General features: G+C 48.9%; 1 protein-coding gene across 3 annotated transcripts in view; it reads right to left on the bottom strand.

Moving 5' to 3' along the window:
* Positions 1–1,053: 1,053 nt before the first annotated feature.
* Positions 1,054–11,768, bottom strand: part of Dhdds (dehydrodolichyl diphosphate synthase subunit) — a 33,608-nt gene continuing 22,893 nt past the window's right edge. For 2 of the 3 annotated variants that reach the window (XM_085838864.1, XM_021160877.2), the window contains exon 9: positions 1,054–3,242. In XM_085838864.1, the coding sequence (XP_085694990.1) occupies positions 3,003–3,242 (240 nt within the window). In that variant the 3' untranslated portion in view covers positions 1,054–3,002. The remainder of the gene's footprint in view (positions 3,243–11,768) is intronic. The other variant, XM_021160879.2, reaches the window with a different exon arrangement.

Here is an 11,768-nt window from a genome sequence, read left to right as displayed (position 1 = left end):
GGTCACGTGGGCGGGGTTTAAACTCACCTCCTCTGGAGTGAGGAGGGGGTGCAGGGGGAGGGCGCTCGAGACGGCGGCGCGCCTTGGGGGAGGGGGCGCGCCTCGGAGTCGGAGGTAATAAATGAGGGGCGCGCGAGGCGGCAGGCTTGGGGTTCCGCTCCCGCCCAGACCTGGCTTTTGCAAACTACCAAGTTCCTTCCACCTTATGCAACCCTTCTACCCACTTCTCCAAGCCGTGCGACACTGGGCACATCTCGGCCGCTTTCCTTCCTGCTCCCGCCGGGGCCCCAGCAGAGGGGTTTGTGAGGCCTGGCCGCGCCGCCCAGCTCCAGAGGCGGCGGGAGGCGCGCCGGCCGCAGCTCCGGGGACCACGGGCTCCCGTGGGCTGAGAGCCGGGAGGCTAGCTTGGCGCAGTCGGACGTGCATCCGTTTGAGTTGCCACCTTGGGGAGTCCCTCGGTGTGCTCACCTGGAAAGCAGTCCACGGGATGTGGAGGTGTGGGCTGGCAGGGGAGACTTTCCACACAGGGATGCCTTTCGGGTACCGCGGGGCAGGTAGGAGCTGTCCTTTCAGCACCTACTGCTGAGCCGCCTCCCCAACGTTAAACAGCCCCCCAACATCTGCCCGGTGGCTTCCTTAAATCCCCGCACGTCTGGCCCCTGTCACAGAATGGTGGAGAAAAGCCGGCGACCCAGCCCGGGAGCACGCCCCTCCCACTCGGCTCTCTGGGTCTGGGCTGCAGCTAGCTACCCAGCTGCCCCCACTCAGCAGAGGCCATGGAACCTGGGCTTTGCAGATGCCACAGCTGGCGAAAGCCCGCCTCACACACCATCGAGCTGGCTTGCTCTCGGTTGCGTGAGGAAAAGGCGGTTGAAGGGAAGCGCCGGAAGATTAGGAAACAAGTCGATGAACAGGTGTGATGGCAGAGGGGCCCTTCCAGGCCACCCCAGCCCGAAGTCCGGCCTTCTAGAGCTAGCCGAGCGCACCCGAGGGAGGGGGCCAACTGCAGCAGTAAGGCAAAACCTCCTCTCGTTTGCAGTTACCACACAAACCTTGTATCTCAAAAAGAAAATTTTAAATTCTTTTTGATGCCCATAACACAACTGGCTAACATCTGCAATAGGGTGTTTGGTGCTCAGGCGGAAGGCACAAAATAGGTCCCATCTTAATTTCTGAGGCAAGGGTTGAAGCTAGTTTGTAATAGCCATGGCAGCAGAAAGCAGACATCTGCGAATTCAAATCAAGCATTTTTCAGCCTTTGCCTATGGACAACAGTGGATCTGCCTCTCCTTTCCACGCCCACAGTGCCTCCCGAGGCAGCCATCCTCCACCCCACCCTGTGCACCTTTCCCAGAATACAGGTCCTGGGGCTGGAAGATACCAGGCGCATTAATCACTGCTACTGTACTCCAATCTTAAGAGAAAGTCAGCCAGGCCTCAACAGCCTTGCTTGCCGGGCAGATTCCGTTTGCTGCCTCCAGCCTCTCATTCCCGCCTTAATTGTAGGGCTCTGTATTATAGCCACATAATTCATGCCTCCCTAATTAAAGCTGTCAACAGCCTCATTGTAAAGCTGGAAAGTGCACAGCACCTGCTCTTGGGGATCTCTGTGCCAGGGATTGGTTTTGGGGAGTGCCAGGTGTACAGGGGGCCTTGCCAAAGGGCTTACTGATTGGCTCTTGGTTTCAGTGTCAGGCCTTTTTTGATTCTGATAGGAAGAAGATGGCCAAAAGTTCACCAGTGCCAGGCATCTGGGCACAGAAATAGGGATGGGGAAGAAGGCATAGCGCACATTTTGGGGAGGGCTTACAGACAGCATGAGACCAGAGTGACATTTGGTTGGAGTTTCTGGCTAGTACTCACAGCTCGGAGACACCTGAAACAGACTAGCTCAGCAGACCTTCCTTCAGAGGTCATCCTCTCTCCTCAGCCCATGGGGAGGCCAGGAAAGGATGGAACCTTGCCTCTTTCCTGATGGGGAAGAGTTGGGCTCACAGGAGGCTGAGAGAGCTAGAGTAAGTTCTGCCACACAGAGAGTAAACTGTCTCAGGGCCTACTTAGGGAGCCAGGTCAAAGAGCTGTGAGGACCTTTTAGACTGGGAGTGGGAATCAGTTTGAGATGGCGAGGGAAGACTTCAGTCCACTGGGAAATGCTTGGTTCTGTTCAGTCCTCATATGTTAAACACAAATTGGCCTGTATTGGATTAGACTCTAGGACCTCTAGGGGCCCTTCTGCCACCCTGTCTGTAGTCACGGAGGGGGTTGGGTCTCACAGGGGAGTGGAGCCTGGCCCCATGCCCTCCCTGCATGGGGGAGTAAAGCCTGTGTGGGCTGAGTTGACAATAGGTAATTGGATTGTAATCACCCGCCTGGTTTCCATGGGCCATTGGGGGCGCTGAGCCTTTCAGTGAGCAGTCAGTACTGGTAGTGGGAGGGGGTGGAGATTCAATAGCAAATCCCAGGTGGAAAGCCAAGGGGAGGAGCAGCAGATGGGCAAATTTTCTTGCTGTCCTCCCCACCCCTTTCTTCCCTGCCCAATAATGTTGGCTGCCTATCAGTTAAAATTTACCAGTAGATCCAAATCTTTTGTGGAAGTCACATGGGGAGGCTTAGGCAGGACTGGTAAAGGCCTAGGCTTTGGGAAGGTCTCCTCTGCACGGTGAAGGATATGCTGGTGGAAAAAGAACATGCATCCAGAAACAGGGACGGACATATAGCTAATGAATTAGGGTCCCCTGTTCTCCAAATGTATTAGTGGCTGGACTTGGATTTAGTGTACACATGAGAGATTCTACCTCAAACTTCAAGGGTAACTGTCAAAGGTAGTCCAAAGGTATCCATAGGCAGCAGAACTTGCCTTTGGGGTTCCCTGCAAAACAGAGGGAGCCCAATTCATCAAAAACAGGGAAGTGCCTTTTCAAAAGAAAAGGAAAGGAAAAAGAAAGATGAGTCGGGGCCCAAGAGGCAAAGGGCCGGGCAAAGTGGCTGGTAGCCAGCCCCACTTAGGCAGATGCAGTGCCCCAAAGTGCCAGCCAGTCGGCCCGTTTAAGTTCCAAGGCCTTCAGGAAGCCTTGGACTCGTTCTTCCCTCTTGGTGCAGAGTTTGTGCAAGCGCGTCCGTCGGAGCTGGGCATCCCCACTGGCCTGGAGCCCCTCTCGAAGCAGCTGCTCTGTCACTGCGGCCTGGTCCCTCTCCAGCTGGCACCTCTTCCGCTCCTCAGCGTACATGTCTCGGGCCTTCTGCTAGAGAAAAGTAGGGTTTGAGGCAGGAGTATAATTTTAGGTGTGGGATAGGGCACAGAATGGCCAACCTCTGGAGAGTTTCTGCCAGTATGGAAAGGCTTGGACCTATGTAAGCCGTGGACCAGTGTTACACAGGCAAGTCAGTTCATCTTGGCTTGCTTTGTGTGGAAGTGTCTTCATTTCGTAAAATCCTTTTCAAGCTTATGCTTAGAAACAGGTAAATAGTCTGATTTCTGACTCTTCCACCAACTAGTTTTGTGGCTTTGGGAAGAGTCTCTCGTAGCCTTTTAAAATTTTATTTGTAAAGTGGGGGTTGTGCTTACCTTGAAGAGAGGTTTAAAGGATTAGAGATAATAAATGCAAAATCCACTCTAACATTAGCTACATTGTCTACTGTCTGGGTCTCCTCATGGTTCCCAGGTCAATGTGAGGTGCCACTCTCCAACTTTCTAGTCTATTTTCAAAGTCTAGAACTGGACTTGCCTCTTATAATGAAGACAGGCTTGACTATGAGCAAATGGCCCTTCTAGGAAGACCGTAGCAAGTTCAGCTCTGTTAAGCCACTTACTGCTGCCTAGACTAGGTATTAGTCTCCAGTCGGCTCTTCCTCTTAGAAGAATCCCGATGGCCTCCGTAGGGCCCTGGAGTCAGTTCTGGCAGGTGGTAGCGATCCGTCTCTGGTGACCCCTCCTAGACCTTGCATGTGTCTTTGGACAAATGATGAGCCCTTTTGAGAGAGGAGAGAAGACTTCTCCTCTCTGGCACTTGGAGCACTGTACAGGAAGCGTTGACGAACTTAACCATGTGGTCATAAAAGGGCATAGTGAGGACACCTGCGACAAAAGGGGGGGGGGCTGCTTCATCTCATAGACTCTTGCCTTCCTTGCCAATCTGTGGCCTACAGAGCTCCTCCTGCTGAACAGAACCCATGAGCGAGCAACCTGGTGGAGTGTATTTGTTCCTGAGTCAGAGTTCCACTATGTTATCCACACTTCCAAGCAGCTGGGTCAAGCATGTGCTGCACTGACCAGTGAGCAGTAGGATAGGATAGCTATAGGTTTTTCACATCCTGGTGTCCTTTACCATCTCCAACCTTGTATTGTGGCATTTTGTGTTTTATTTAAGTCTTGTTCTAATCAGCCTGTGAGTTCTGACCACCTTGTTTTCACTCTGTTCAGTTGTTGCTGAGGGTTTTTCTGGGTAGTCCTGGCTGTACTGAAACTGGCTAGACTCAAACTCAGAGATCTGCCTGTCCCTGCCTCCTGAGTACTGGGATTAAAGGTGTGTGCCACCATGGCCCAGATCCTGTCTTTATTCTTTAGAAGTACTCACAAACACTTCAACCGTTTTTCACTGACTCTCAAAACAAAGCTGTGACTAGGTCAGGCATGGTGGTGAACTTTTTTTTCTCTGTGTAGTCCTGGCTGTCCTGGAACCCAGTCTGTAGACCAGGCTGGCCTCAAACTCAGAAATTCGCCTGCCTCTGCCTCCCAAGTGCTGGGATTAAAAGCGTGCGCCACCACGGCTGGCTGGTAGTGAACTCTTTTTTTTTTTTTTTTTGGTTTTTTCGAGACAGGGTTTCTCTGTATAATCCTGGCTGTCCTGGAACTCACTTTGTAGACCAGGCTGGCCTCGAACTCAGAAATCCGCCTGCCTCTGCCTCCTGAGTGCTGGGATTAAAGGCGTGCACCACCACGCCCGGCTGGTAGTGAACTTTTAATCTTAGCACTCAGGAGGCAGGTGGATCTCTACAGATTTGAGGCCAGGCTGGTGAGTTCCAGGACTGCCAGTGCTACATAACAGACACAGTCTCAACCAAACCAAACCAAACCAAACATAGTTCCCCTTCCACAATTACTTGTGAGGGGGGTTAGGGGGAGGGTAGCTCAAGCTGGATCACAGAAACAAAAGGTTGCAGTATGTGCCAGTCTAGCAGAAAACTTCACCTATAGTGAGAGATCCTGCCTCAAAAAAGAAAGGCAGAGGAAGGGCTGGCAAAATGCCTGACCTGGACTCAATCCCTGAACTCCATGAAAAGCTGGGAAGGAGAGCACTTTATGGTAGTCTATACTTTTAATCCCAGCACTCAGGAAGCAGAGCAGGCAGATCTCTGTGAGTTCAAGGCTAGCCTGGTATACAGGAAGTAGCAGGCTAGACTGACCTACATTATGAATTCTAGTGCAGCCAGGAGTACTTAGTGAGATTCTGTCTCAAGAAGACTAATAAAACAAAACAAACAATAAAGAATGCGGAAGGAGAAAATCAACTCACGGTTGTTCTTTGACCTTCACAAGCACATTGTGGCACACTTTTACACACACACACACACAAAGGTGCATGAATCTTCTCACATCAGAATGAATTTGATCGAAGTCCCAAAATTTGAGCAATTCTAGTCCAAAAGACTCAGCTTTCTAAGGCTATATTTCGTCTTTTCCTTTAAAAAGATTATTTAGCTGAGGTTGTGGAGGTGGCATATGTCTTTAATCCCACCACTGAGGAGGCAGAGGCAGGTGGATGGATCTCTGTGAGTTTGAGCCCAGCCTTGTTTACAGAGTGAGTTCCAGGACAGCCAGGGCTACACAGAGAAACTCTGTCTCAAAGCCTCCCTCTCCCTAAAAGGATTTATTTTTATTACTTTTTTAAAAAAACATTATTATTATTACATCTAAGTACACTGTAGCTGTCTTCAGATGCACCAGAAGAGGGCGTCAGATCTCATTACGGATGGTTGTGAGCCACCACGTAGTTGGTGGGATTTGAACTCAGGACCCTCGGAAGAGCAGTTGGTGCTCTTTACCAACTGAGCCATCTCTCCAGCCCTTTATTACTTTTTAAATTGTGCGTGTAAATGTTTGTGTGTGTGTGTGTGAACATGAGTCCAGCTACCCACAGAGACCAGAAACACTAGATTCCCCTTGGAGCAGGAATTACAGGTGGCTGTCAGCCACTGTGACAGCTGGAAACTGAACTTCACCCCTTGGATGACCAGGTCATCCTCTTAATAGCTGAATCATTTCTCCTTTTCTCCTTTCTTTTTCTTTTTTTTAAAAAAAGATTTATTTATTTATTATATGTAAGTATACTGTAGCTGTCTTCAGACACACCAGAAGAGTGTCGTGTCCAGATCTCGTTACAGATGGTTGTGAGCCATCATGTGGTTGCTGGGATTTGAACTCTGGACCTTCAGAAGAGCAGCCGGGTGCTCTTACCGACTGAGCCATCTCACCAGCCCTCTCCTTTCTTTTTTAAATAAACTTTTTATTTGTAGGAAAAACCATAAATTGCCCATAGCACATACAAGAAATTTTTTTAAGAACAACCCTGAGAGACTCTACATTCTATTTTATAGAGCAGATATTGAGATTTGGTGACGCAATAAACAATTTTAGTATCTACATTACATAGTGCCTATCTTGTATACAACATTTCAGTTGGTTGAAATAAAATGTCAGCTATAGAATTTTCTTTTTGGATCATAACATAATTTTTTTTTTCTCGAGACAGGATTTCTCTGTATAGCCCTGGCTGTCCTGGAACTCACTTTGTAGACCAGGCTGGCCTCGAACTCAGAAATCCGCCTGCCTCTGCCTCCCGAGTGCTGGGATTAAAGGCGTGTGCCACCACACCCGGCATTTTTTAAATTACGTATTTATTTCAAGACAGGATCTTGCTATGTGGCCCTGGTTGACCTGAACTTTCTAAAACCAGGTTAGCCCCAAACCTGTGATGCTCTGGTGCCTGTGCTGGGAACACTGTCATCAGTTACGGTGCTAGGCGCCAAGGTTGGCTCTGACACTGAAACAGTTATTCTCGATTTATTAATTTAATGAGTATGCATGTTTTGCATACACACACACACACACACACACACACACGCACACCCCTTTGGAGGTCAGAAAAGGGCATTGGAAGCCTGGAACTAGTTAAGGAAGGATGACTGTGAACCACCATGTAGATGCCTGAAGGTGAAGGTGCAAGAGCAAGAAATGTTTTAAATCAGTGCCCCACCTCTCTAGCCACCTAAGGCCTTCTCTTAATCTATGAAATGGTTAACAATACCCACCTCCCTGGGTTAATTTAGGAAAATGAAATAAAGAATGCCTCTTAAAATTGTTTGCTATTCTGTCACCAGAGCTGGTGGCCAGGGCCTGCATAGGCAAAGTCCTAGCCAAACCAAGAGGAGGAGAAACAGCTCCAGGAGGAAGGAAGGGAACTCCCTGAAGGCCTTTGGAAGGCTCAGGGCTCATCTAAAGGGTGGCCCAGCTCAGTGCCAGAAGTGAAGAAGTAGCCAAGGCAGAGCCTGACCACTATGTGTAGGACAAGGGACAGCTGATCTAGCGAGACTCTATATTTTTACAGACAAGGATACTAAGGCAAAGACATTAAGGGACTTGGTTTATGTCGCACAGCTGGCTGAAATTCTTCTGATTTCTCCAGTGGCTGTGAAATTTCCAGCCCCCTCTAAAACAATACAGTCTTTTTGAGAAGCTCTCTCTAACCTGCCCTTTACTAGCATGCTCTGTGCAGGCTGGCCTCGAACTCACGGAAACTCACCTGCCTCTGCCTCCAGTGTTAGGAGGAAAGGTATGTGCTACCACACCTGGCCAGTGTGGCTTCCTGAGTGAATCGGGGGTAGACCTTGTGCCCGGGGATAGCTGTAATTCTTGGGGAGGAATGGAAAAGCCAGCCATCATCTAGATGTCGTCTGCCCACATCAAGGGTCTGGGTCCTCGCTCAACCTCAGCGGTGCCCTAGGGTTTCTCAGTTATTTGCCCTTAGAAAAACCCAAGCAAGTGGAACACAGTGGTTACAACTGGCAATTCCAGCACACACCTGTAATCATATCCCAGGGGATCAAGTAGGACCGCTGTGAGTTCAAGACCCCCCTGGGCTACATAGTGAGCACCATGCAAGCTAGAGCTATAGATCTTATTTCAAAGAAAAAGGGATGGGGAAGAACAGTTGCCTCCTCCCGCCCCCGACTCAAGTTAACCAAAGTCTTTATTTTTCCTTCCTTTTCCTTTTTTCTTGTTTTTGTTTTGGTTTCTTAAAGATTTATTTATTTAATTTATGTACAGGAGTCCACTGTTGTTGTCTTCAGACACACCAAAAGAAGGCATCAGATCCTATTACAGACCGTTGTGTGCCACCATGTGGTTGGTGGGAATTGAACTCAGGACCTCTGGAAGAGCAGTCAGTGCTCTTAACCGCTGAGCCATCTCTCCAGCCCGTTTTTTTTTTTTTTTTTCCCCCAGCCCCTGTTTTTTGTTTTTGTTTTTTTGAGACAGGGTTTCTCTGTATAGCCCTGGCTGTCCTGGAACTCACTTTTTAGACCAGGCTGGCCTCAAACTCAGAAATCCGCCTGCCTCTGCCTCCGGAGTGCTGGGATTAAAGGCGTGCACCACCACGCCCGGCCAATTATTTGTTTTTCTGTGGGGTTCTGAGCTCATAAAGTGCAGGTGTCCATGGAGGCGAGAAGCATCAGACCTCCCTGGAGCTGACGTTGCACACAGCTGTCAGTACCCAGTGTGGATGCTGGTACCACACTCAAGGGCTCTGGAAGAGCTGTGTGTAACCGCTGAGCCACCTCTCAGTCCTATACCTGGATTTTTTTTTTTTTTAAAGATTTATTTATTTATTATATGTAAGTACACTGTAGCTGTCTTCAGACACTTCAGAAGAGGGCACCAGATCTTGTTACGGATGGTTGTGAGCCACCATGTGGTTGCTGGGATTTGAACTCTGGACCTTCGGAAGAGCAGTCGGGTGCTCTTACCCACTGAGCCATCTCACCAGCCCTATACCTAGATTTTTATATGGTCCTGGATGAAATACATACGCTTGCTCTGAATATCTCTTTAGGTCTCCCACCCTTTTAGGGTTTTTTTGAGATAAGAGTTTTACTAAGTAGCCTTGGCGCCTTCAAACACATGGCACTCTTCCTGCCTCGGATGCATGCCTGGGAACTAGGATGGCAGGGATGTGCCGCCATGCTCATGTAACAGCAGCCCTAAAGGTCAGTGTCCCTCAGGAGCATAGGGAACATTCTCTGAGACAGGGTCTCACATAAACAGTCAGGCTGCAACTGTGCTATGCAGCTAGGAAGGCTATATTCATAGTTCCTCCTGCTCTATATGGTAGGTTCTAGGGTTACAGGTGGGCACTCCCACTTGACTCTCAAGAGCATTAATTCTTTAAAATGTTAGTGCAGATCTTAGGCCATCTTTGTGCAAATGCTCAAAGAAGCTCACTCTGAAAATAGCACTAAGCCCCTGTTCTTCCACACCCAGAAGAAGCAAAGAACAAGATGAGTCTGCCGCTTGGCAGGTGCCTGGGCTTCCAAAGATTTATGAAGAGGGATAGTAGGAGCATTTGCCTTGAGTGTATGAGGCATCAGTGTCAATCCTGCATCTCTCTGTGTAGCCCAGGCTGTCCTGGAACTCCCAGGCGCCTTCAAACACATGGCACTCTCCCTGCCTCACACTGCTGGGGTTAAAGGTGCACACCACTGTAGCACACAAACCTTAGACATTTTTTTTTTTTTTAATAGGAGCAAGTACAGATGAGAAAAAAGGAGGTTTTTAAAGAGTTATTTTATGTATGTGAGTGTTTGCTTACAGGTATGTGTGCATGTAAGTGCACTCTGTGCATGCCTTGTGCCCTCATAAGACACTGGACTCTCGGGTACTGGGGTTAAGGATGGTTGTGAGTCACCCTGTGGGTGCTCTGCAGCAGTGACAAGTGCCCTAAGCTACTAAACCATGGGGAGGGGAGGAGGGAAGGAAAGGGGGGATGGCTCTGTGGTTAGGAGCACAAACTATTCTTCTTGAGTTTGAGTTCCAGCATGCACAGTTCACAGACACGCCCGGCTCCCAAGGATGACTGCTCTGGCCTCTAGCTGACTGCACTCACACGCGCACACACACACACCCCCCTGCATGTTATTAAAAATAATAAAAGTAAATTAAGCCGGGCGGTGGTGGTGCACACCTTTAATCCCAGCACTCGGGAGGCAGAGGCAGGCGGATTTCTGAGTTCAACGCCAGCCTGGTCTACAGAGTGAGTTCCAAGACAGCCAGGGCTATACAGAGAAACCCTGTCTCGAAAAACAAAACAAAACAAAAAAAAACAAAAAAAGTCAATTAAAACAACAAATAGCAGGTGTAGGGCTGGAGAGGCAGCTAGCCTGGTATACATACAGTCCTGGATCTACTGTGCACACCAGACAGGCTTGGCCCCTTAGGGTCTCAAGTGACTTTCTTCCTAACCAAATGCCTTATCAGCTTCTGCCTATTCTTTAAGTCCTCTGTTGTGCTATTACCAAGCTGTGAATGTGTAAGAGGCCTAGGGCCCCCAAATTGTCTCTGCCATCTTCCCCTGAGTGTTCTAAGTACCTTACGGTTGTAAGCGCCATGCCCTCGGCCCGCTTCCACTACACTCTGTCACTGGGCCCGTGTCCTTCACACTCACTACAGCCTGGCATTTCCTTTCATTTGTTTGCTTGCTTACTCTGTTCTCAACTAAAACTACAAAATCCTTGAGTTTAGACATTTGTCTGGCAGGATGACTGCTAACTCCCCTGTGCCTAACCACATACCTGGTTCATAGTAGGAACGCAATAAACAGTTATGGAGAAGACAGAGCCTAAGGCAACACCTCCTCAAACCACGGGCAAGGCTCTGAGAAACTTGAGATAATAAAGGCTCTGGGCATTCAAATTATAGGGCCTCCAGACAAAGGCTCACACAGCAGGCTTTCCAGGCCCCATCAGAGCCAATTTACTCTCACTTCATACATACACTCTACTGTGTTAATCACCTGCATTTTTTTTCTATAGTTGATTTAAAACAGTAAACAGGAAGGAAAGGGAAAGGGGTAGGTGTCGAAATTAGCCATTGACACAGCAGGAGACGAAAGAGGAAGGTCTTAAAAAACTCTATGTGAGTCTCAGAGCCAGGTGTCTAGAAGCATCTACATAACTTGAAGGTGGTGGCTACCACTCACAGCATCCTCAAGTTAGACAGGGACTATTCTAACCATCACTAGTGACAACTGCGACCTAGACTGCAGGAGTCAAAGTACAAGGTGGACTTCAGAAAGTTTCTCATCCAGAAAATACAAAGTATGTTCCAGTTTTGGAGGCAGCCCCAGCTTCAGGGAACTCTGATGGCATCCTCCCAGGCAGCAGGTAACAGACGCTGTGCTAGTTCTCTTTTACTTGTTCTGAGCTGCCTCGTTCAAATGACTCATACTGTGAGACTCAATGATAAAACCTCATGATTCGCAGGGCGTAGTGGTGCATGCCTTTAATCCCAGCACTCGGGAAGCAGAGGCAGGCGGATTTCTGAGTTAGAGGCCAGCCTGGTCTACAGAGTGAGTTCCAGGACAGCCAGGGCTATACAGAGAAACCCTGTCTTGAAAAAAAAAAAACAAACAAAAAACAAACCTCACAATTAAAGTCACTAATGCTAGGAGTTCCAGACTGGGGCTTGTGGACAGATTTCGGGGATCCTATGAACCCTG

Source organism: Mus caroli, unplaced genomic scaffold, assembly GCF_978045245.1.
Source record: "Mus caroli unplaced genomic scaffold, Mus_caroli_1 scaffold_6, whole genome shotgun sequence".
Lineage (NCBI taxonomy): Eukaryota > Metazoa > Chordata > Mammalia > Rodentia > Muridae > Mus > Mus caroli.
Note: the sequence above shows the minus strand (reverse complement) of the source record. Positions and strands in the feature narration are given on the sequence as shown.